This window comes from Oncorhynchus clarkii, chromosome 3, assembly GCF_045791955.1.
Source record: "Oncorhynchus clarkii lewisi isolate Uvic-CL-2024 chromosome 3, UVic_Ocla_1.0, whole genome shotgun sequence".
Classification (NCBI taxonomy): Eukaryota; Metazoa; Chordata; class Actinopteri; order Salmoniformes; family Salmonidae; genus Oncorhynchus; species Oncorhynchus clarkii.
This window is the reverse complement of record NC_092149.1, coordinates 32,126,404-32,152,109: the sequence shown is the minus strand read 5'-3', so window position 1 is coordinate 32,152,109 and position 25,706 is coordinate 32,126,404. Positions and strand designations below refer to the sequence as shown.

At 42.3% G+C, this 25,706-nt stretch overlaps 1 protein-coding gene across 1 annotated transcript; it reads left to right on the top strand.

Annotated features, from left to right (window-relative positions):
- The first annotated feature begins 8,278 nt into the window (after positions 1-8,278).
- Positions 8,279-9,337, top strand: LOC139385487 (free fatty acid receptor 2-like). The gene has a single exon (XM_071130586.1). The coding sequence runs from the start codon at positions 8,279-8,281 to the stop codon at positions 9,335-9,337; it is 1,059 nt and encodes a 352-aa protein (XP_070986687.1).
- Positions 9,338-25,706: the final 16,369 nt, after the last annotated feature.

Here is a 25,706-nt window from a genome sequence, read left to right as displayed (position 1 = left end):
ACAGCCCTGCTCCACAATTGCTAAGGTAGAAGGACTTTGTACTGTTGAGGAATGGTAGAAATCATATTATAGTTATCCTCCGAAGCTAAATGACTGTCTGTTTTTCCAAAATGATAGGAATATGTCACGTAGGAAGACTCCATTGCCGACTGTACATGCTGATACTGCTCCTTTCCAGAATGCAATTTGCATGTACATTGAACGTGGTTGTTTTCCTCTCCTTCCATGATTTACTGTGTTTGCTGCAGCAAATTTGTATTGTTTATGCTTCACATTAGGGCAATAAATTAGCGTACGAAACAAGGCAACAGGAATGGATGTGTAAAATCAGCATTTTTGTTGTGATTAAATTACTTACTGGTGTGTGTGTCTAGTATTTATCACACAGTGGCTCCACCCAGCCCTCCTGACCCAGACGAGCCAGTGCTGCTCATGGTGTGTGTAACCGTTGCTGTGGTTTTGGTGGTGGTTTTTCTGGGGATCTACTATGGCATCCAATGCCACAGGTAGTATAAACCCTAGAGGGTGTCTCACACACAGGACAGTCAATGGACCTATTCAAATACCCTTCAAATGTATTCATACTTCTTTCCATGAGGAAATCACTGATCTGACACATTGATTGAAGCAATGGGGAACGCATGTTTTCACCTATCCACTCTTGTACTGATCAGTGATTACCACAGGGAAGGGAGGAAAGAAAGCATCCGTTTTTAGAGGTATTCACTCACTGCACAGATATAACGTACATGGTTGTAAGTCTCCTCTTCGTTTCCATCAGTGCTAAGAAAAACACCACTGACACCACCAGAAGAAATGGGTCCATTTAATTATTATTATTTTTTTACCTTTATTTAACTAGGCAAGTCAGTTAAGATCAAATTCTTATTTTCAATGACGGCCTAGGAACAGTGCGTTAACTCCCTGTTCAGGGGCAGAATGACAGATTTGTATCGTGTCAGCTCAGGGATTTGAACTTGCAACCTTTCGGTTACTAGTCCAATGCTCCATGAGGATGAGTCCCGAAGTAAGACTTAAATCCTTCTCATTTTGAACACCTATCTATTATTTTCTATTTCAATTCCATTTTTAACGCATGTCTCTCTTTGCAGGGACTGGCTGGAACATCGGCGTGTTTGTCTGCACAGGATGTGCATCTGCATGCAAATGTATTGGCTGAAGCCCAGTAGCAACATAGGTTGTATTCCAAATGGCATCATATTCCCTATTTTGTGAGAGAAATTTGACCAGAGCTCTATGGGTCCTGGTCAAAATGAGTGTACTATAAAGGGAATAGGGTGTCATTTGGAACACAATCATAATTTCAACAACGTCTGGAGTTGAGTATCACATCAGTCTGTCTGCAATAAACATTTTGAGCAGGAAAATCAGACATGAGTTTTTATGTATTGTATCTCCACTAGGGGGAGCCAAACGTGCAAGAGAGACTTCAGGGGACTCATTGATTAGAACCATTTCCTTTGCCTCTAAGGTATTTTCCATTAGATAGGATTTTACAACACTGCTTGTTCAATACCACAAAATTAAAACAATAGACTTGAGCCATAGGCAAGGAAAACTGTCTGCAATTCAATAAATATACTGAACACAGATAAGATAAAACTGTGGTGAATAGCAACAAGGAAATCCACAGTCATGTTTAGCTCGTCTAACAAATGATCACAGTCAGCTATTGATTTAAAGCACAACAGAGAAGACAGAAACCCCAGAGAGAGCATGCAAGGCCTATTCGCTCGCTACAGAAAACGTCAACATCCTACAACTGCCACTTGCTCTTGCGTTGATGCACAGAGGGTTATTTTTACAAGGCCAGACATACTGTAGCAGAAGAGCATCCACTGGAATACGAACATGAATGGGTCAACAAATCAAATATAAATCAGATCAACAAACAAAACATAGGCTTGTGTTGTCAATCGTGGCTTTCCTGCTGTATTTCTGTTTCTTTGTAGTTGCATTTTTTTTATTTAAAAAAGAAAAATTGAGAACCATTTGTGACCATACTGTACCACCAGCATAGAAATAGAGTTCTGGTTGAGTTTTATTTGTTCTGGTCATCAGGTCTTATCTTAAAGTGGCCATCAGCAATCGAAACAATAATAAAGCGTTCTCCCCACCCCTGTTCCGGCAAAACGCTGAGGGACGGGGCTGGAGAAATGTAACCACTCTCAAGTTCAGAGACAGAGCAATGGATGCAAGACTGATCATCCACGACGTACAATGATAGTTATAACCATGTTTGGATGCTATATAGTGTTTGTTTACATTTACTTTGTTTACAAACATTGGAGTAAAACAGACTTATATTTGTTGGCTCTGATGGTACGAGAGTTGAACTAAGCTCACAAGGTATTTATATTCTTCAACCATCAATGGGTACTTACAGTATCATTAACTTATAAATCCAAAAATGGATGAAGCACCTGCAGGTTGCCCCTTTAAAGGAAATAGATTTATATGTGTTCTATTTATGTATTACCGTTGTGCATTTATTTATTACCAGGGAGGGGTTGGGCAGAGGCCTATCAGCTGTTATGAGGCCATAAGAAAAAACACATCTTAAACGATAAGCAGCTGAGCTAATGTGTGATCTCCCCCATCCATTGTCCTGCTACTGTAACATCCTGTTGGCTCAGAAGTACTTTACCCCATATAAATAAAATATGTATTTCAATGGCTCTACCACAGTAAGTCCTTGAGAGGCATGAAAAGGAATTCAACCATTGTTCAACCATCTTGTCTTAGAGTTGACGGTAAATGCGCCTTCATTTGTTAAGGACCTCGAAACAGCAGAATGACAAGTATGAAAATGACAATGTCAAGAATTGAGACATAACATATATTCAGACTCATACTTAAATATCTTAGAATATATCTTAGAATTGTTGCTGCTGGGGATAACACCTTAACCTGAGGTCTCTTGAGGGCGACAGAGTCAACACAGCTGCAATCTTTTCCTATCGCAGGAGGGTCACAGAGACAGACACAAGAGTCACATTGTATACCCAGGTCTGGCGAGAGAACACCGCGTGGCATTCGATGCGTGAATCAGCGGCTGTCGTCAGTTGACCGCGGTGCATTGCCGAGCACGAGACGCCAGCCAGTCAGACCGTACCGTTTTGATAAACAGCTCTTGACTTGCTCGCGCCGCACACGGACCACGCTGAGGTTTCCGGGTAATTATGGGGAGAGACTAAGAACAAACCATTCTAATTATCACATGGCTTCATCTATCAGCTCGCCCGACACACACACACACTGTAAGCACAAATGTCAGGGAGGCGCTCGTCATGACAGTCCCTGATTAAACACCCTCCGAGATGGCAGCTCTTCATCTGACACGGTGTGTGTCTACCATCATTACCACGGGGGCCCAGCGTTCCCCTGACACCCCCCCATCTTACCTTTATCAGTACCACCAGGGTGCTCTAAATGCCCAGCTAGATAGAGGACCTCTGTCACTGCTGTGAAATGCTGTGTCATTATGTCAAGTATGACACATGTATTAAACCTGGCTTTTCACTATACAATCTATACAATTAGTGTTAGATTGGAGCCTCGATCGGTGGCACACACATAAACATAGGTTGTATTCCAAATGGCACCATCTTCCCTATGTAGTGCACTACTTTTAACCAGGGACCATAACCCTCTTGTCAAAAGTAGTGCACTAACTACAAAACTGTAAAAAAGTATTTTGATTTTCTCAATTTTCACATATTTTGATACTGAATGTTATTAGATCTTCAACCAAAACCTAATGTTAGATAAAGGGCTCCTTCTATATATGAAGGCAAGTCGTCCAGGTCCTGAGGCAGCAAAGCATCCCCAAACCATCACACTACCACAACAATGCTTGACCGTTGGTATGAGGTTCTTACTGTGGAATGCAGTTTTTTTTGCTAGACATAATGGGACCCTTCTCATCCGAGAGGTTTCCTTAAGTTTGCCAAGATGCACCTGGAAGCAGCTGGGCGATCATCAAGACTATTGGAAGAATGTTCTATGGACAGATGAGTCAAAAGCTTTTTGGATGACATGGGTCCCTTATACCAACGGTCAAGCATGGCGGTGGTAGTGTGATGGTTTGGGGATGCTTTGCTGCCAAGGACCTGGAGGACTTGCCTTTTTCACGGCACTGTGTATGTACTGCAGGGAATAGGGTGCTATTTGGGACTTATACTTAGTATAGTTGGATGTAAACAAATAGTTCCTCACTGCCGATGGACTATAAATCCCTCCTTATCTTGGCTCTATGTTAATCTGTGTAATATGAGACTTGCTTTTCAACAGAAGTGTATGCGTGTGCCTGTTCTTGTGTTTGTGTGTATGTGTGTGTGTGTTGTATGTGAAAGACAGACCGGACACACAGCACATGTTCATCAACCAGAGGTTCCTTACTAAGAAGGAAATGTATTTATTTAATATTTATGAATTTATTTATGAAGTTAATCTAAGCAGCAGATCAACAGAGTTAGTGATACTCAATAGCAGAGATCGACTGGTTTGGCCATATTGCTCTGGCAAATGCCAGATGGGCTCGTCCATCTTTAGCCCAGCGGGCCCGTCTAATTGTTTTAGTTTTTTTGGGGCCGTTATTTGGCTAATAATGGGGGCATCAAGGAAATGAATTGGCCTTATCATTTTTTTTTTGTTGGCTTGGTTCCATGGAAAATGGTGAACAAGCATGTTGCAGTAGATGTACCAAGAAATGAAGTGTTGAAAAAGTTTCCTTTTGAATGAACTTTGACCTACTTCTTTGTCCATCGTACCTCAAATCTGACGCAAGTACAACCATTCAAGGCACGTATAGACAATTGTGTGGTTGCTTTGCTCTATAAATGGGAACTAACGTCTTGCCAGTTGTAACCGCAACTCAAGTTTCTCATGAACAGTTTGTTTTTGGTTTATAGTAACGGTCTAGTTACTAGGGATGATGCATTGTAATGGACCGTATCCACTCACTATTCAGTCATTAATTCCATCATACAGTTTGAGTCTACACATGAACTCCTTGCTCGAGCACCAAGCAGAAATGTCATTTTATTCCACACTGTAGGATTTCCCCCAAATTAGACTCAACTACCTCACATGTTCAGTTGGCATTGTACTCAACATCGTACTCAAATAGCACATCGTTTGAGCCATTTTGTTGTACAGGGATGTTTGAATTTCGATGCTGAAGAGTCCAAAAAGTCTGTAAAAACTTAGCAAAAACGACAGCGTAATAAACTCAATGGCACGAGTTGTGATTTCACATGGTTTGCGTGAGTTCTTGTGTGAAAACAATCAGATAGGCTATGTTGACATGAACTAGAGGGGACAGTAAATCAGAGAGTTTGATATTTCCCAAATGTAATTAACATTCTCCACATGCTGAGTGATCCATGTAAAAGGTTGGGTGAGAGGATTGTATTTTTTAGGTTATTTGTGTATTTAACAATAGATGGTATTCAGCTATTTATCCATAACCCTAATACTAAACCCAATTTGAAACCTTACTGCGACTACACACCTAACACATAATCCATAACCCGAGCCTCAGCTGCCAGGCCTCACATCCTAACTCTAACCCTAAACATAAACCCAAACTGTAATCTGAGTAAGCTGTTGCATATCAACAGAGTTGCAGTTGAGTTTTTTTTTTCGATAGTTTGAGCATTTACAGAAAGATCATCTGTTGTGGAGAGTCCCCCCCCCCCCCCCCCCCCCCCAAAAAAAAATAAGGAACATGTCCATTTTCTTTCCTGTTTAGCACGAACTGAGGTATGTGACATCAAGTACGTTAAATAGAGACTTTACCATTAACAGCACAGTTTTATTTGGAGCCAAGCTTACTCACCATTTGACCATTTGACCAGGAGACGTGCCTGTGTGTGTGTTTGTGTGTGTTTGTGTGTTTGCTGACTGAGGTATGTACAGTGGAACTCTTTAGATATCACGCTTCTTGTGCTATTATCAGGAGCTTTTATGTAAATGTTGGCAAAGTAGACAGACAAGGCTTTTATATGACAAAATACCTGCAAGCCTTTTGAAATGTATTAGATCTAAGGTAAATATGAAATACCATGTAACTGGAATATAAATAAATACATTTCAGTAATGAGATGGTATAGGTATGTTTTGTGTTTGTACTACACTCTGTCTAAATTGGCACGGTTACTGAGTTTTTTTTGTCCTTTGGGAATGAGTGTGTGATGTTCCAGTCTGATGGCTGCTATCCAAATGGGCGTCTCTGTCTGGCCAATCACTCTCCGTAAAATGTTGTCACTTGAGCAACATCTCTATTGCTGTACAGTAGTACCCCTGTAATGATGGGCTGTGTTTAAAGTGTTGGGTTCTGTCAAGGTGAGCATTGTTTATCATCACTGATCAGGTGAAACTCTCTCTGTTCCAACCCTGCAACACACCTTATTCAACTAATCAAGGTCTTGATGAGTAGCTGATTTGTTAAATAAGGAAAAAAGCTTGTGGACACAGTAGCTCTCACCCAAACCAGGGTTGGTGACCACTGCACTAGCGCGCTCGACCAAATCTCGCTCTGTACACTACACCGAGTGCCATGTTACATTTCTTATCCTATCTTATGAAAGAAATCAGCTGTCAAATTAACGAGAAACCTCGTGGAACCTCAAACATTTACATGTACAGCCACATGTCCAGTGCGTGGTGGTTTCTCATAACGAGCTACCTCCCAGACCAAAACGCATCCGCTAGACTGCAGTTTTATCAGTTACACCTGGACGACTTCCCGGAAACACCAGATAAACTAAGAAAAGCCGGCTACCTCCTTCCTTCCAGGTGTATGTTGTCGTTTATTGTCATTTAGATACCATATACCCTTCTGGAGAACTTGGGCTTCTATAAACAATTGAAGTTCACATGACCCAGTTTTGAATAACTATACCCTTTCCTCCAAGGGTGCGTTTTAGCACAAATTGATTACAAAATTAGTAAGTTTTGAATCAGTGTTGGGAAAGATAATGAGAAGTAGATGACCGTGTTGATGGTCTGTTAATCAGTATTGCCCAAGGTCGGTTAGAAAAATAGGATCCAGTTCTCACAAGTAATTGTTTCCCTTGGTTACATTCTTCCCCATGTAATCGACATTGACATAATATTACCAAATTGACATGCACGTGTCATCAAATTGTTGAACTAGAGTGAGCAGGAAAGTATGGAAAAGCAGAAAATCTATTTAGCTTCTTCTGAATTCATATTCTGTTCACAATTTTAACATTGTCAGTGCAGAGGTCAACCTTGATAACCCTGCTAGCCCCAAAATATGTGACTATCATTTCAACAGATACTTTGTGGAAGTGTCATTGGGAACCAAATAACCCCTTACTCTGTAGAAATTAAAGTCACTCTTCTTCTACCATCCTTATGGCTTACCAGCCACTGAACACTTGTGTCATGATGGGAGTATTATGTTGTTAGTTTGCTCCACCATGAATAGAAGGAAGCTTAGGGGTTCATGCGTGCGCTGGGTATTAACACTGGGATTAGCCGAGAGGCATCTTGGATACTCAAGGCTGTGAAGCACAAACAGACCGCTCCCTTTATTGTTGTGATGGGTACCTCGTTTGCCACAATTAATGGCTTCACTCCAATGCACTGTGCCTACGGAGACGAGGTCTTGCTAGTTTGCAAAGGGGGCAGAGTTTGCTAACAAGTCACCTGCTTGAGGAACATAATGAAATTGACGTTTGCTCTGTATACCCCCATTTGTCTTCTGTAGACAGTCCAACCATTTATTTTTTATTTAACCTTTATTTAACTAGGCAAGCCAGTTAAAGGCCAGTTACTAGGCAAGCCAGCCAACAAATTCTTATTTACAATGACGGCCTACACCGGCCAAACCCGGGCGACGCTGGGCCAATTGTGCGCTGCCCTATGGGACTCCCAATTACTGGTTGTGATACAGCCTGGATTCGAACCAGGGTGTCTGTAGTGATGCCTCAAGCACTGAGATGCAGTGCATTACACCGCTGACTTGCCAAAGACAACCACAGACTCAAAGAAACTCTTGTTACACAGAATGACATGGCTTTGTTAACCAATTGCATCACACCCATTGTATCCATCCTTCCTGTGAATTTCTGTAAACAAACTAGTGACAGTGACTCAGTTTCTCTTGAATTGCTTCACACCCTTATTGACTAACTATGCATATCCTGAATTGACCCCAAATTGAGTACCTGCATTAGCTAACGCAAACATCAGCTCATTGTCTGTTTCCTTCCTCTTTTGCAGAATGCTGTCTGGGAATGAATCCGGGGATAGACACAGCCACAGCTGCCTGGTGCTGGTGGTCTACATCATCACCTTCCTGATTGGCCTCCCTGCCAATTGTGTGGCCTTCTACACCTTTGGAAAGAAGGTGAGGCAGAAAGCCGTGCCCATCGACATCCTGCTCCTCAACCTGACCGTCTCGGACCTCCTCTTTCTGCTCTTCCTGCCCTTCAAGATGAAAGAGGCGGCGGACGACAATGTATGGAACATGCCCGTCTTCCTGTGTCCATTGACCAGCTTCGTCTTCTACGCCACCATCTACAACAGCACCTTCTTTCTGACTGCCATCAGCGTTGAACGCTACCTGGGGGTGGCCTTTCCCATCAAGTACAAACTCATAAGACGGTCTTTGTACACCACGGTGGCTAGCGTCGCCTTCTGGGTGATCTCCATGGCGCACGTCAGTATCGTCTACATCATTCAATATTTAGTCGATTCCAGTGCCACCCAGGAAGGGGACATGTGTTACACGAATTTCACCCAGATGCAGCTGCAGGTCCTGATACCTGTCCGCCTGGAGCTCTTCCTGGTTCTATTCTGTGTACCTTTCTTCATCTGCTGCTTCTGCTACATCAACTTCATCCGAATCCTCTCTCAGCTGCCCAGCATCAACCCCAAGAAACGTCTGCGGGCTATCGGTCTGTCTCTGGCCACCCTGCTGGTGTTCATTGTCTGCTTCGCGCCCTACAACCTGTCACACTTAGTGGGCTTTGTTAACTGGGAGAGTCCCAATTGGCGAATGGCCGCACTCTTGTCCAGTACCATCAACGCCAGCCTGGACCCCATCATCTTCTACTTCTCCTCGTCGGCCCTCAGGTGTACCTTCCACCTCTTCCTGAAGAACCTGTTGGAGAGTGTGCAGTGGTTGTGCTTCTGCAGTAAGGCTCTCTACTGCCCTGTGTTGTTCTGCACCAGAACTCAGAAGGACAGCACACCAAGCTCCAATGACAACATGTGTCAAACTCATTCCACAGAGGGCCAAGGTTCTGCAGGTTTTCGCTCCACCGGTGTACTTGATTGATGAATTAAGGTCACTAATTGGTAAAGACCTCCCCTCACCCGGTTGTCTAGGCCTTAAACAAAAACTTTCAGATTCTAGCTCCTCCATGGAATGAGTTTAACACCCTTTTTATAGTGTGTAGTCAAGCCATATGCTTCACTTGCTACATGCTTGCTACATAAGTTAGCTAAATACCAGCCTGTGCAATGTGTTTATTGTACTTAGGTTCTTATGAAAAAGACTGAGGACTATGCTATCTGTCTTTATAAGTAGCCTATACATGAATCAGTTGTGGTCAGTGCCGTTTAAGATGAGGGAGGATGATTTTAGATTTTCTTATGAGCATGGCCTTATTTCTATTACAGCATATTAGATGACTGTTATTCATATTCCATTCACCCAGCTCAATGTAACATTGATAGGTTTAGGTTACTACATGATACTGAAATTGTACCTATACCCATCATGAGGTTGCTACAACCTAGCCTATGAAGGAAAGTTTACAACCTAGGTGCATAGGCTGAGAGAATTGTCACACATTCATTGCCGCCTTGCACACTCTTGCCTGCATCTAGCTGACCTATGTAGGGTGTAATCATTGGTCCAACAGTTGCAAATTAGTGTCTATTGGACAAATTCAGGTATGTTTATCCCCTATTCATCCCATTTGCTTCCGTTTAAGAAACATTTTTCAACAGAATCAGCAGAATGAATACACCCCTGATTACACACAAACAGTTCACTTTCATTGCAGCCATATAAAGAAAGCCTGATCATTTTGATCGGTGTACATATAATTCCTTCTCGCATCTATCTATGCTCTCTCCTCCTCTCACCTTTTCCCTTCGCTTGTGGACTTCAGTGCACAACACATCAGCTGTCTGTGACCAGGCTAAAAACCCTTTCCAAACCAAACCTTCATATCATGACTGCTAACCGCTACACACAGCCTACATCATTAGTCAACATAGCTACTAGAACTAACGCGTTAGTAAACCCGCTACAATCATGCAGTACAGTGTACTGTCAGAAAGCAGTTTAACAGTTACAACGCGGGCAGTGGCAATCAATTAATACAACCAAAAGCTTACCTTGACTTGGAAGGATGTGTAGTATGCATTTGTATGTGTGTATTTATGATCATTTAAAGGTTTTATATTATTTCTGTTCCCCTTTATTTTCTATGACTTTTTTTGTAGTGATGACATTCAAATCTCTTTTTGCATCATACTTCTGGATTTTAATTGATGCCCCCTCTGAAAATGTTTCACTTAATGGGATACGCAAACTTGCGTAATACACTCTGATTGTCCCAATCCGTGTCTAATGTGGCTGTTGGTTTTTGTGATTTCTTAATACCACTGAAGGGTTCTTCCAGTCAGTCATCAAAACAATGTAAAACAGGAAGATGAGTATCAGGGGTATCATACATTTATTTAATGTGAGCTCCAAAGGTATTGGGACTGTCACACATTTTTGGTTGTTCTGAATGAATCGTGAATAATGATGAGTGAGAGTTACAGATTCACTATTGTAATGGTGTCCTGGGGGTTTGATATTTGTGCGACTCATCGTTATTCACAATTCATTCAGGACTATCCGTAATCCTGTTAACATCCACATTAATGTAGACGTGTTTAGAAACATATTGTATTCTTATTTACAATAAAAGTGACTCCAAAATGACACAATAAAGGTGCAGGGTTACGTAACTGGGAGGAAGCAGCGTAGTGTTGGCTATTTAACAGTCTGATGGCCTTGAAGCTGTTTTTTAGTCTCTCGGTCCCAGCTTTGATGCACCTGTACTGACCTCATAGCGGGGAGAACAGGCAGTGGCTCAGGTGGTTGTTATCCTTGATGATATTTTTGGCCTTCCTGTGACATTTGGTGCTGTAGGTGTCCTAGAGGACAGGTAGTTTGCCCCCGGTGATAAGTTGGGCAGACCGCACCACCCTCTGGAGAGCCTTGCAGTTGCAGGCGGTGCAGTTTCCGTACCAGGTGGTGATACAGCCCAACAGGATGCTTTCAATTGTGCATCTGTAAATGTTTGTGAGGGTTTTAGGTGCCAAGCCAAATTTCCTCAGCCTCCTGAGGTTGAAGAGTTGCTGCTGCGCCTTCTTCACCACACTGTCTGCGTGGATGGACCATTTCAGATCGTCAGTGACGTGTACGCCGAGGAACTTGAACTTTTCCACCTGCTCCACTGCTGTCCCGTCGATGCGGATAGGAGCGTGCTCCCTCTGCTGTTTCCTGAAGTCCACGATCAGCTCCTTTGTACAGTAGGGGGCTGAGCACACACCTTTATGGGGCCCCTGTGTTGAGGATCAGCGAAGTGGAGGTTTTGTTTCCTACCTTCCACACCAGGTGGCGGCCCGTCAGGAAGTCCAGGACCCAGTCGCACAGGGCGGTGTTCAGACCCAGGGCCCTGAGCTTAATAATGAGCTTGGAGGGTGCTATAGTGTTGAAGGCTGAGCTATAGTCAATGAGCATCATTCTTACATAGGTATTCCTCTTGTCCAGACGGGATAGGGCAGTGTGCAGTGCGATGGCGATTGCATCGTCTGTGGATCTATTGGGGCGGTAAGCAAATTGGAGTGGGCCTAGGGTGTCAGTTAAGGTGGGGCGGCAGGTAGCCTAGTGGTTAGAGCATTGGGCTACTAACCGAAAGGTTGCAAGATTAAATCCCTGAGCTGATAATGTTCTTCTGCATCTGAACAGGTCAGTTAACCCACTGTTCCAAGGATGTCATTGAAAATAAGAATTTGTTCTTAACTGACTTGCCTGGTAAAATAAATAAGGTAGAGGTAATGCGATCCTTAACTAGCCTCTCAAAGCACTTCATGATTACAGAAGTGAGTGCTACGGGGCAATAGTCATTTAGTTCAGTTACCTTTGATTTATTGGGTACAGGAACAATGGTGGACATCTTGAAGCAAGTGTGGACAGCATATTGGGATAGGGAGAGATTGAATATGTCCGTAAACACTCTGCACATGCTCTGAGGACACGGTTAGGGATGCCGTCTGGGACAGCAGCCTTGCGAGGGTTGACACGCTTAAATGTCTTACTCATGTCAGAAGGAGAGCCCACAGTCTTTGGTAGCAGGCTGCGTTGGTGGCACTGTGTTATCCTCAAAGTGGGCGAAGAAGATGTTTAGCTTGCCCGGAAACAAGACGTCTGTGTCCGCGGTGTGGCTGGTTTTCCCTTAGTAGTCCGTGATTGTCTTGTGTCTGAGCCGTTGAATTGCGACTCCACTTTGTCTCTATACTGACGTTTTGTCTATCTGATTGCCTTACGGAGGGAATAACTACACTGTGTATATTCTGCCATATTCCCTGTCACCTTGCCATGGATAAACTCAGTCATCCGTGTATTTGTCAATGTTATTCTCAGAGACATATCCTAGTCCGCGTGATCAAAACAATCTTGAAGCATGGATTCCGATTGGTCAGACCAGCGTTGAATAGTCCTCAGCACGGGTACTTCCTTTTTCCTTTTTTTCTCTCCTTCCTTTTTGAGGGAGGGCATTGGCATCTCTGGAAGTTGGAGTAGTAGAGGTCGAGTGTTTTAGCAGCGTGAGTACTACAGTCAATGTGTTTATAGAACTTCAGTAGAGTTTTCCTCAAATTTGCTTTTTTAAATCCCCAGCTACAGTAAATGCGGCCTCAGGATATGTGGTTTCCAGTTTGCATAAAGTGCAATGAAGTACTTCGAGGGCTGTTGTGGTATCGGCTTGAGGGGGAGTATACAAAGCTGTGACTACTGTATAACCGTAAATTCTAAGGAGGCAGACCAAAAGGTCAGCATGAACTCCACATTTGACACATTGTGTGCAAACAATATACACTATAATGTGATATGTTTAAAATAATCTGCTCACTTGAATAGTGTCCAATGTACGACCAATGTACAGTCGTGGCCAAAAGTTTTGAGAATGACACAAATATAAATTTTCACAAAGTCTGCTGCCTCAGTTTGTATGATGGCAATTTGCATATACTCTAGAATGTTATGAAGAGTGATCAGATGAATTGCAATTAATTGCAAAGTCCCTATTTGCCATGCAAATTAACTAAATCCCCCCAAAACTTTTCCACTGCATTTCAGCCCTGCCACAAAAGGACCAGCTGACATCATGTCAATGATTCTCTCGTTAACACAGGTGTGAGTGTTGACAAGGCTGGAGATCACTCTGTCATGCTGATTGAGTTCTAATAACAGACTGGAAGCTTCAAAAGGAGGGTGGTGCTTGGAATCATTGTTCTTCCTCTGTCAACCATGGTTACCTGGAAGGAAATATGTGCCGTCATCATTGCTTTGTACAAAATGGGCTTCACAGGCAAGGATATTGCTGCCAGTAAGATTGCACCTAAATCAACCATTTATCGGATCATCAAGAATTTCAAGGAGAGCGGTTCAATTGTTGTGAAGAAGGCTTCAGGGCGCTCAAGAAAGTCCAGAAAGCGCCACAACCATCTTCTAAAGTTGATTCAGCTGCGGGATCGGGACACCACCAGTACAGCGCTTGCTCAGGAATGGCAGCAGGCAGGTGTAAGTGCATCTGCACACACAGTGAGGCGAAGACTTTTGGAGGATGGCCTGGTGTCAAGAAGGGCAGCAAAGAAGCCACTTCTCTCCAGGAAAAACATCAGGGAAGGACTGATATTCTGCAAAAGGTACAGGGATTGGACTGCTGAGGACTGGGGTAAAGTCATTTTCTCTGATGAATCCCCTTTCCGATTGTTTGGGGCACCCGGAAAAAATCTTGTCCGGAGAAGACAAGGTGAGCGCTACCAACAGTCCTGTGTCATGCCAACAGTAAAGCATCCTGAGACCATTCATGTGTGGGGTTGCTTCTCAGCCAAGGGAGTGGGCTCACTCACAATTTTGCCTAAGAACACAGCCATGAATAAAGAATGGTACCAACACATCCTCCGAGAGCAACTTCTCCCAACCATCCAGGAACAGTTTGGTGTCAAACAATGCCTTTTCCAGCATGATGGAGCACCTTGCCATAAGGCAAAAGTGATCACTAAGTGGCTCGGGGAACAAAACATTGATATTTTGGGTCCATGCCAGGAAACTCCCCAGACCTTAATCCCATTGAGAACTTGTGGTCAATCCTCAAGAGGCGGTGGACAAACTCCAAGCATTGATTATGCAAGAATGGGCTGCCATCAGTCAGGATGTGGCCTTGAAGTTAATTGACAGCATGCCAGGGTGGATTGCAGAGGTCTTGAAAAATAAGTGTCAACACTGCAAATATTGACTCTTTGCATCAACTTCATGTAATTGTCAATAAAAGCCTTTGACACTTATGAAATGCTTGTAATTATACTTCAGTATTCAGTAGTAACATCTGACAAAAATATCTAAAGACACTGAAGCAGCAAACTTTGTGAAAATTAATATTTGTGTCATTCTCAAAACTTTTGGCAACGACAATTATTTCACTCCAAAAGGTTGACTTTTAGCTTACTTTATAAGGAGACACATTTTAATTTAAATAGTCAATGTTTTTTTCATGATGCTCTTCTTTAGTTTAGGACCAAACCTGGGTTGAAACCAGTTGCTCTCATCTGTGTGCTCACTATACATTATCTACAATGACCTTTTTAAATGTACCACTTTTTCCTTTATTGGCAACCCTATTGGGTACTTTTCCTCTATTTGCAACCAGATCCGGTAAGAAAACCATTCACCTTCCATAATAATGATAGTGCATTTTTGTGTTTCCCTTTTAGTTAAGAAATGCCTCACCACCAATCATACTGACAAATATGATACACAAGTAGGATAACTAAATACATATTTTGACCACATTTGTCAGTATGAGTGGGCATTATTCTGTTGCGGGATTTTCCACTGCGGTTAGCCTACAGAATGAAAGAATGACCTCGTACCACCACAGTCAATGTTAAGTTAGTCATACAGGTGTATGTATGGTAGCTAGGGAGGAGCTGTTATAGACTGCTTATAATAGACCGGAGTCACTTTTTTCCCTCATGCACTGTTTCCTCCCTCCTCTCTTTCTCTCTTAATCAAGAGGTCGGCACAGTCATGACCAGATAACAGTCTACATCTATTAACCAATAGAGCAGACAGGCCGGTTCCTCAAAGCCCTTAGCTCGAAGACCGTCCAGCTTCTATCGCAGGACAGTGTTACCACGGAGACCATGTTTGGAGAACACTGGCGATAGATAGCAGCGGTGTCTATCTAATAATAATTTGCCGTTACCTGCGCTGGATGTTTTGATTATGCTGTAAACAGCGTGGCTGGCTGTAGTCGATAGGAGCTACAGAGGGAGGAATTAAGTAAAGAAGATCCAGACTCAATTGTTGCACCTGGCAGGATATCCATGGTGGAATGAGGTAAGCTTTATTTCTCTTTATTTCTATTTTTGGTTACTTCAAAAAGTATCTACAATAAATTCAAGTCAAGTTAATTTTTTCATCATAGACACATGATATATTGTAAGCCTACATGGAGTACACAGTTCACCTCTCGACAATGCAACATCAATAGACAAAATAAGTAAGTGAACGCAAAGGGCAGTAAAAATTATTAAGTAAAAAATAGAATAGTATTTTAGCAAAAATATAATACAGAAGGCACTCAAACGAATTGAAGTTGGATATTTACAAGACTGGGAAATTGTGCAATAGATACGCAATACCAGTAATAAATAAATAAATGTGCAGTAATAATAAATAGTATTCCAGTAGCAGCAGTCATGGTGTGTGCGTGTGCGTGTGTGTGCACGTGTGAGTAGCCGTGGGAAGTAGTTTGGGGGAGAGGGTGCTGAGATTTAAAAAATATATTTTTGAATCTTTAGCTTGTTTTATTCTGATTTTTTAGGGGGCACCCTCAGCACCCATACTTCCCACAGCTATGTACAATATCAGTCAAAAGTTTGGACACACTTACTCATTCAAGGGTTTTTCTTTATTTTTTTTAAAACTATTTTCTACATTGTATAATAATAGTGAAGACATCAAAACTATGAAATAACACACATGGAATCATGTAGTAAACAGAAAAGTGTTAAACAAATCAAAATATATTTTAAATTTCAGATTCTTCAAAGTAGCGACCGTTTGCCTTGATGACAGCTTGGCATTATCTCAACCAGCTTCATGAGGTAATCACCTGGAATGCATTTCAATTAACAGGTGTGCCTTGTTAAAAGTTAATTTGTGGAATTTTTTCCTTCTTAATGCGTTGGAGCCAATCAGTTGTGTTGTGACAAGGTAGGGTTTGAATACAGATGATAACCCTATTTGGTAAAATAGCAAATCCATATTATGTCAAGAACAGCTCCAATAAGCAAAAATAAATAACAGTCCATCGTTACTTAAAGACATGAAGGTCAGTCAATGCAGAAAATTTCAAGAACTTTGAAAGTTGCTTCAAGTGCAGTCACAAAAGCCATCAAACACTTTGATGAAACTGGCTTTCATGAGGACCACCACAGGAAAAGAAGATCCAGAGTTACCTCGGCTGCAGTTCATTAGTTACCAGCCTCAGAAATTGCAACCCAAATAAAAGCTTCACAGAGTTCAAATAACAGACACATCTCAACATCAACTTTTCAGAGGAGACTGCATGAATCAGGCCTTCATGGTCAAATTGCTGCAAAGAAGCCACTACTTAAGGACATCAATAATAAGAAGATACTTGATTGGTCCAAGAAACACGAGCAATAGACAGTAGACCAGTGGGAATCTGTACTTTGGTATGATGAGTCCAAATTTGAGATTTATGGTTCCAGGTCTTTGTGAGACGCAGAGTAGGTGAACGGATGATCTCCACATGTGTGGTTCCTACAGTGAAGCATGGAGGAGAAGGTGTGATGTGTGGGGGTGCTTTGATGGTGACTCTGTCAGTGGTTTATTCAGAATTCAAGGCACACTTAACCTGCATGGCTATCACATCATTCTGCAGCGATATGCCATCCCATCTGGTTTGTGCTTAGTGGGACTATCATTTGATTTTCAACAGGACAATGACCCTAAACACACCTCCAGGCTGTTATTTTACCAATCACCCTACCTCAACCCAATTGAGATAGTTTGGGATGAGTTGGACCGCAAAGTGAAGGAAAAGCAGCCAACAAGTGCTCAGCATATGTGGAAACTCCTTCAAGACTGCTGGAAAAGCATTTAATGAAGCTGGTTGAGAGAATGCCAAGACAAGAGTGTTCAAAGCTGTCATCAAGGCAAAGGGTGGCTACTTTGAAGAATCTCAAATATTAGATATATGTGACCTGATTCAGGAAACTATGCGTATGTTGCAAGTCACGACTTCACAGGAGAGCCTTTTGAACGTTTTTTATGCAGAAATGCCTTCTCGAACATGTGAACTTTCATGTGCCTTAATTTCAAACTTCTATGTCATCTGTAAATACGAAAAAAATTGTTAAGTTACGAGCCTAGTTGGTTTAGCCACAGAAAAAGAGGGCAACCTTCCCGCTAGACATGATTGGCTGAGATAATGAGTGGGCTGGACATGCCAAGAGATGAGTTTGGATTGGTCTACGGTGTTGCGTCTTGTGTCTATGAAATTAACTGCTTGTAATGCGTAGATAATCCTTTCTACTTCAGTTTTTTCGAATGATATCATGCTAGCCATGGAGAACTGCAAACATGTTGCTACTGCTCTCAATAACATTGCTGCCATGAATTTATCAGGTGCTATCGACTAAGGTCAGTGGGAAAAAGTTGTGGTGGATTACTTTCTGGCTGACTCTCTCTCACTCTGAAAATAACACATTTTGAAATCAGTGGAGCACAACGTGCCAAACAAGCTGTGCAAACTAAACGGAAACAACACAGGATGTTTTATAAAAGAGGTTGAAGTCTGCCGTGAAGCTTTCATCCATGTATACAGGTAAGAATCTAGCTACAGATTTAGCTATTAAAAGTTTCTAATTTTGTCAGAAAGTTGTTTTCATTGCAAGCTAAAGCGTACTGTTAGCTAGCCAGCTGGAGTTCGATGGATGGCTTGCTAACTAACAATGAACCTAACATTATTTGGTAAACTTTAGCTTGCCATGACAATCGGTTTGTATTGCTAGTAACGTTACTTTATGGATTGGGAATATCGTTAATTTTTTAGCTGAGGTTAGGCTTGCTAGCTAACATTCATTTATGTGTATGAAGTGTGTGTAATGTCAGTGCTGTTTTCTCAGAATGCCATTTCGCATTTCTAGTTATAGCCTAATGTTAGCTAGCTAACATTGAACTTATTGATGAACTTTAGCTAGCCATGACAATTGGTTTGTATTGCTATTTAAAGCTTGTTGTTAGCTAGCCAGCTGACGTTGGATGGCTGGCTAGTTACAATAGCATAACATTACTGTGAGTAGTGATGTTATCTCAGAATGCCATTTCGCATCTCTTGTATAATAATGCTAAAATGTTTGTATCTGGAATTCAACATTAATCAGTAGAACACGCCTGACTCTAATCCACCAGTCATACAGTCATCAAAAAGAGAGTTGGCCCAAGCAGTGCAGTCATCAACTATATGCATCGTTTCTTCACCAACTATGGAGTTGGGAAAACCTGTGTGGACCTGAATTGTGATAACTGCAGTGATCAAAACAAGAACCCGTTTGTGCTCTGGTATCGTGCCTGGTGGACCATGTACAAGCTCCACCACAATCTAGACCTTCATTTCCTGATCACAGGCCACATCAGATTTGCCACTGACTGGTGCTTCGGCCTCATCAAGCTCAGTTGTCCTGAGTCTGCACAACTCTGCCAGGACCTAGGATCAAGAGAGACAGTCAAGTGTTTTAGTACTATATCTCTTGACACAACGATGAAAATAATCATGGCCTCTAAACCTTCAAGCTGCATACTGGACCCTATTCCAACTAAACTACTGAAAGAGCTGCTTCCTGTGCTTGGCCCTCCTATGTTGAACATAATAAACGGCTCTCTATCCACCGGATGTGTACCAAACTCACTAAACGTGGCAGTAATAAAGCCTCTCTTGAAAAAGCCAAACCTTGACCCAGAAAATATCAAAAACTATCGGCCTATATTGAATCTTCCATTCCTCTCAACATTTTTAGAAAAAGCTGTTGCGCAGCAACTCGCTGCCTTCCTGAAGACAAACAATGTATATGAAATGCTTCAGTCTGGTTTCAGACCCCATCATAGCACTGAGACTGCACTTGTGAAGGTGGTAAATTACCTTTTAATGGCATTAGACCGAGGCTCTGCATCTGTCCTCGTGCTCCTAGACCTTAGTGCTGCTTTTGATACCAACGATCACCACATTCTTTTGGAGAGATTGGAAACCCAATTTGGTCTACACGGACAAGTTCTGGCCTGGTTTAGATCTTATCTGCCGGAAAGATATCAGTTTGTCTCTGTGAATGGTTTGTCCTCTGACAAATCAACTGTACATTTCGGTGTTCCTCAAGGTTCCGTTTTAGGACCGCTATTGTTTTCACTATATATTTTACCTCTTGGGGATGTCATTTGAAAACATAATGTTAACGTTCACTGCTATGCGGATGACACACAGCTGTACATTTCAATGAAACATGGTGAAGCCCCAAAATGGCCCTCGCTAGAAGCCTGTGTTTCAGACATAAGGAAGTGGATGGCTGCAAACGTTCTACTTTTAAACTCGGACAAAACAGAGATGCTTGTTCTAGGTCCCAAGAAACAAAGAGATCTTCTGTTGAATCTGACAATTAATCTTAATGGTTGTACAACCATCTCAAAGAAAACTGTGAAGGACCTCGGCGTTACTCTGGACCCTGATCTCTCTTTTGACGAACATATCAAGACTGTTTCAAGGACAGCTTTTTCCCATCCACGTAACATTGCAAAAATCAGAAACTTTCTGTCCAAAAATGATGCAGAAAAATTAATCCATGCTTTTGTTACTTCTAGGTTAGACTACTGCAATGCTCTACTTTCCGGCTACCCGGATAAAGCACTAAATAAACTTAAATTAGTGCTAAATACAGCTGCTAGAATCCTGACTAGAACCCCAAAAATTGATCATATTACTCCAGTGCTAGCCTCCCTACACTGGCTTCCTGATAAGGCAAGGGCTGATTTCAAGGTTCTACTAACCTACAAAGCATTACATGGGCTTGCTCCTACCTATCTCTCTGATTTGGTCCTGCCGTACATACCTACACGTAAGCTACGGTCACAAGACGCAGGCCTCCTAATTGTCCCTAGAATTTCTAAGCAAACAGCTGGAGGCAGGGCTTTCTCCTATAGAGCTCAATTTTTATGGAATGGTCTGCCTCCCCATATGAGAGACACAGACTCGGTCTCAACCTTTAAGTCTTTACTGAAGACTCATCTCTTCAGTGGGTCATATGATTGAGTGTAGTCTGGCCCAGGAGTGTGAAGTTGAACGGAAAGGCTCTGGCTGTAGTCGATAGGAGCTACAGAGGGAGGAATTAAGTAAAGAAGATCCAGACTCAATTGTTGCACCTGGCAGGATATCCATGGTGGAATGAGGTAAGCTTTATTTCTCTTTATTTCTATTTTTGGTTACTTCAAAAAGTATCTACAATAAATTCAAGTCAAGTTAATTTTTTCATCATAGACACATGATATATTGTAAGCCTACATGGAGTACACAGTTCACCTCTCGACAATGCAACATCAATAGACAAAATAAGTAAGTGAACGCAAAGGGCAGTAACAATTATTAAGTAAAAAATAGAATAGTATTTTAGCAAAAATATAATACAGAAGGCACTCAAACGAATTGAAGTTGGATATTTACAAGACTGGGAAATTGTGCAATAGATACGCAATACCAGTAATAAATAAATAAATGTGCAGTAATAATAAATAGTATTCCAGTAGCAGCAGTCATGGTGTGTGCGTGTGCGTGTGTGTGCACGTGTGAGTAGCCGTGGGAAGTAGTTTGGGGGAGAGGGTGCTGAGATTTAAAAAATATATTTTTGAATCTTTATCTTGTTTTATTCTGATTTTTTAGGGGGCACCCTCAGCACCCATACTTCCCACAGCTATGTACAATATCAGTCAAAAGTTTGGACACACTTACTCATTCAAGGGTTTTTCTTTATTTTTTTTAAAACTATTTTCTACATTGTATAATAATAGTGAAGACATCAAAACTATGAAATAACACACATGGAATCATGTAGTAAACAGAAAAGTGTTAAACAAATCAAAATATATTTTAAATTTCAGATTCTTCAAAGTAGCGACCGTTTGCCTTGATGACAGCTTGGCATTATCTCAACCAGCTTCATGAGGTAATCACCTGGAATGCATTTCAATTAACAGGTGTGCCTTGTTAAAAGTTAATTTGTGGAATTTTTTCCTTCTTAATGCGTTGGAGCCAATCAGTTGTGTTGTGACAAGGTAGGGTTTGAATACAGATGATAACCCTATTTGGTAAAATAGCAAATCCATATTATGTCAAGAACAGCTCCAATAAGCAAAAATAAATAACAGTCCATCGTTACTTAAAGACATGAAGGTCAGTCAATGCAGAAAATTTCAAGAACTTTGAAAGTTGCTTCAAGTGCAGTCACAAAAGCCATCAAACACTTTGATGAAACTGGCTTTCATGAGGACCACCACAGGAAAAGAAGATCCAGAGTTACCTCGGCTGCAGTTCATTAGTTACCAGCCTCAGAAATTGCAACCCAAATAAAAGCTTCACAGAGTTCAAATAACAGACACATCTCAACATCAACTTTTCAGAGGAGACTGCATGAATCAGGCCTTCATGGTCAAATTGCTGCAAAGAAGCCACTACTTAAGGACATCAATAATAAGAAGATACTTGATTGGTCCAAGAAACACGAGCAATAGACAGTAGACCAGTGGGAATCTGTACTTTGGTATGATGAGCCCAAATTTTAGATTTATGGTTCCAGGTCTTTGTGAGACGCAGAGTAGGTGAACGGATGATCTCCACATGTGTGGTTCCTACAGTGAAGCATGGAGGAGAAGGTGTGATGTGTGGGGGTGCTTTGATGGTGACTCTGTCAGTGGTTTATTCAGAATTCAAGGCACACTTAACCTGCATGGCTACCACATCATTCTGCAGCGATATGCCATCCCATCTGGTTTGTGCTTAGTGGGACTATCATTTGATTTTCAACAGGACAATGACCCTAAACACACCTCCAGGCTGTTATTTTACCAATCACCCTACCTCAACCCAATTGAGATAGTTTGGGATGAGTTGGACCGCAAAGTGAAGGAAAAGCAGCCAACAAGTGCTCAGCATATGTGGAAACTCCTTCAAGACTGCTGGAAAAGCATTTAATGAAGCTGGTTGAGAGAATGCCAAGACAAGAGTGTTCAAAGCTGTCATCAAGGCAAAGGGTGGCTACTTTGAAGAATCTCAAATATTAGATATATGTGACCTGATTCAGGAAACTATGCGTATGTTGCAAGTCACGACTTCACAGGAGAGCCTTTTGAACGTTTTTTTATGCAGAAATGCCTTCTCGAACATGTGAACTTTCATGTGCCTTAATTTCAAACTTCTATGTCATCTGTAAATACGAAAACAATTGTTAAGTTACGAGCCTAGTTGGTTTAGCCACAGAAAAAGAGGGCAACCTTCCCGCTAGACATGATTGGCTGAGATAATGAGTGGGCTGGACATGCCAAGAGATGAGTTTGGATTGGTCTACGGTGTTGCGTCTTGTGTCTATGAAATGAACTGCTTGTAATGCGTAGATAATCCTTTCTACTTCAGTTTTTTCGAATGATATCATGCTAGCCATGGAGAACTGCAAACATGTTGCTACTGCTCTCAATAACATTGCTGCCATGAATTTATCAGGTGCTATCGACTAAGGTCAGTGGGAAAAAGTTGTGGTGGATTACTTTCTGGCTGACTCTCTCTCACTCTGAAAATAACACATTTTGAAATCAGTGGAGCACAACGGGCCAAACAAGCTGTGCAAACTAAACGGAAACAACACAGGATGTTTTATAAAAGAGGTTGAAGTCTGCCGTGAAGCTTTCATCCATGTATACAGGTAAGAATCTAGCTACAGATTTAGCTATTAAAAGTTTCTAATTTTGTCAGAAAGTTGTTTTCATTGCAAGCTAAAGCGTACTGTTAGCTAGCCAGCTGGAGTTCGATGGATGGCTTGCTAACTAACAATGAACCTAACATTATTTGGTAAACTTTAGCTTGCCATGACAATCGGTTTGTATTGCTAGTAACGTTACTTTATGGATGGTGAATATCGTTAATTTTTTAGCTGAGGTTAGGCTTGCTAGCTAACATTCATTTATGTGTATGAAGTGTGTGTAATGTCAGTGCTGTTTTCTCAGAATGCCATTTCGCATTTCTAGTTCCAAATCAAATCAAATCAAATCAAATCAAATTTTATTTGTCACATACACATGGTTAGCAGATGTTAATGCGAGTGTAGCGAAATGCTTGTGCTTCTAGTTCCGACAATGCAGTAATAACAAGTAATCTAACTAACAATTCCAAACTACTGTCTTGTACACAGTGTAAGGGGATAAAGAATATGTACATAAGGATATATGAATGAGTGATGGTACAGAGCAGCATAGGCAAGATACAGTAGATGGTATCGGGTACAGTATGTACAAATGAGATGAGTATGTAAACAAAGTGGCATAGTATAGTATAAAGTGGCTAGTGATACATGTATTACATAAGGATACCGTCGATGATATAGAGTACAGTATAAACGTATGCGTATGAGATGAATAATGTAGGGTAAGTAACATTTATATAAGGTAGCATTGTTTAAAGTGGCTAGTGATATATTTACATCATTTCCCATCAATTCCCATTATTAAAGTGGCTGGAGTTGAGTCAGTGTCAGTGTGTTGGCAGCAGCCACTCAGTGTTAGTGGTGGCTGTTTAACAGTCTGATGGCCTTGAGATAGAAGCTGTTTTTCAGTCTCTCGGTCCCAGCTTTGATGCACCTGTACTGACCTCGCCTTCTGGATGATAGCGGGGTGAACAGGCAGTGGCTCGGGTGGTTGATGTCCTTGATGATCTTTATGGCCTTCCTGTGACATCGGGTGGTGTAGGTGTCCTGGAGGGCAGGTAGTTTGCCCCCGGTGATGCGTTGTGCAGACCTCACTACCCTCTGGAGAGCCTTACGGTTGAGGGCGGTGCAGTTGCCATACCAGGCGGTGATACAGCCCGCCAGGATGCTCTCGATTGTGCATCTGTAGAAGTTTGTGAGTGCTTTTGGTGACAAGCCGAATTTCTTCAGCCTCCTGAGGTTGAAGAGGCGCTGCTGCGCCTTCTTCACGATGCTGTCTGTGTGAGTGGACCAATTCAGTTTGTCTGTGATGTGTATGCCGAGGAACTTAAAACTTGCTACCCTCTCCACTACTGTTCCATCGATGTGGATAGGGGGGTGTTCCCTCTGCTGTTTCCTGAAGTCCACAATCATCTCCTTAGTTTTGTTGACGTTGAGTGTGAGGTTGTTTTCCTGACACCACACTCCGAGGGCCCTCACCTCCTCCCTGTAGGCCGTCTCATCGTTGTTGGTAATCAAGCCTACCACTGTTGTGTCGTCCGCAAACTTGATGATTGAGTTGGAGGCGTGCGTGGCCACGCAGTCGTGGGTGAACAGGGAGTACAGGAGAGGGCTCAGAACGCAACCTTGTGGGGCCCCAGTGTTGAGGATCAGCGGGGAGGAGATGTTGTTGCCTACCCTCACCACCTGGGGGCGGCCCGTCAGGAAGTCCAGTACCCAGTTGCACAGGGCGGGGTCGAGACCCAGGGTCTCGAGCTTGATGACGAGCTTGGAGGGTACTATGGTGTTGAATGCCGAGCTGTAGTCGATGAACAGCATTCTCACATAGGTATTCCTCTTGTCCAGATGGGTTAGGGCAGTGTGCAGTGTGGTTGAGATTGCATCGTCTGTGGACCTATTTGGGCGGTAAGCAAATTGGAGTGGGTCTAGGGTGTCAGGTAGGGTGGAGGTGATATGGTCCTTGACTAGTCTCTCAAAGCACTTCATGATGACGGATGTGAGTGCTACGGGGCGGTAGTCATTTAGCTCAGTTACCTTAGCTTTCTTGGGAACAGGAACAATGGTGGCCCTCTTGAAGCATGTGGGAACAGCAGACTGGTATAGGGATTGATTGAATATGTCCGTAAACACACCGGCCAGCTGGTCTGCGCATGCTCTGAGGGCGCGGCTGGGGATGCCATCTGGGCCTGCAGCCTTGCGAGGGTTAACACGTTTAAATGTCTTACTCACCTCGGCTGCAGTGAAGGAGAGACCGCATGTTTTCGTTGCAGGCCGTGTCAGTGGCACTGTATTGTCCTCAAAGCGGGCAAAAAAGTTATTTAGTCTGCCTGGGAGCAAGACATCCTGGTCCGTGACTGGGCTGGGTTTCTTCCTGT

What these genes read in the sequence shown, in the direction of transcription:
- LOC139385487 (XM_071130586.1), top strand. Translation starts at nt 8,279, where the DNA reads ATGCTGTCTGGGAATGAATCCGGGGATAGACACAGCCACAGCTGCCTG.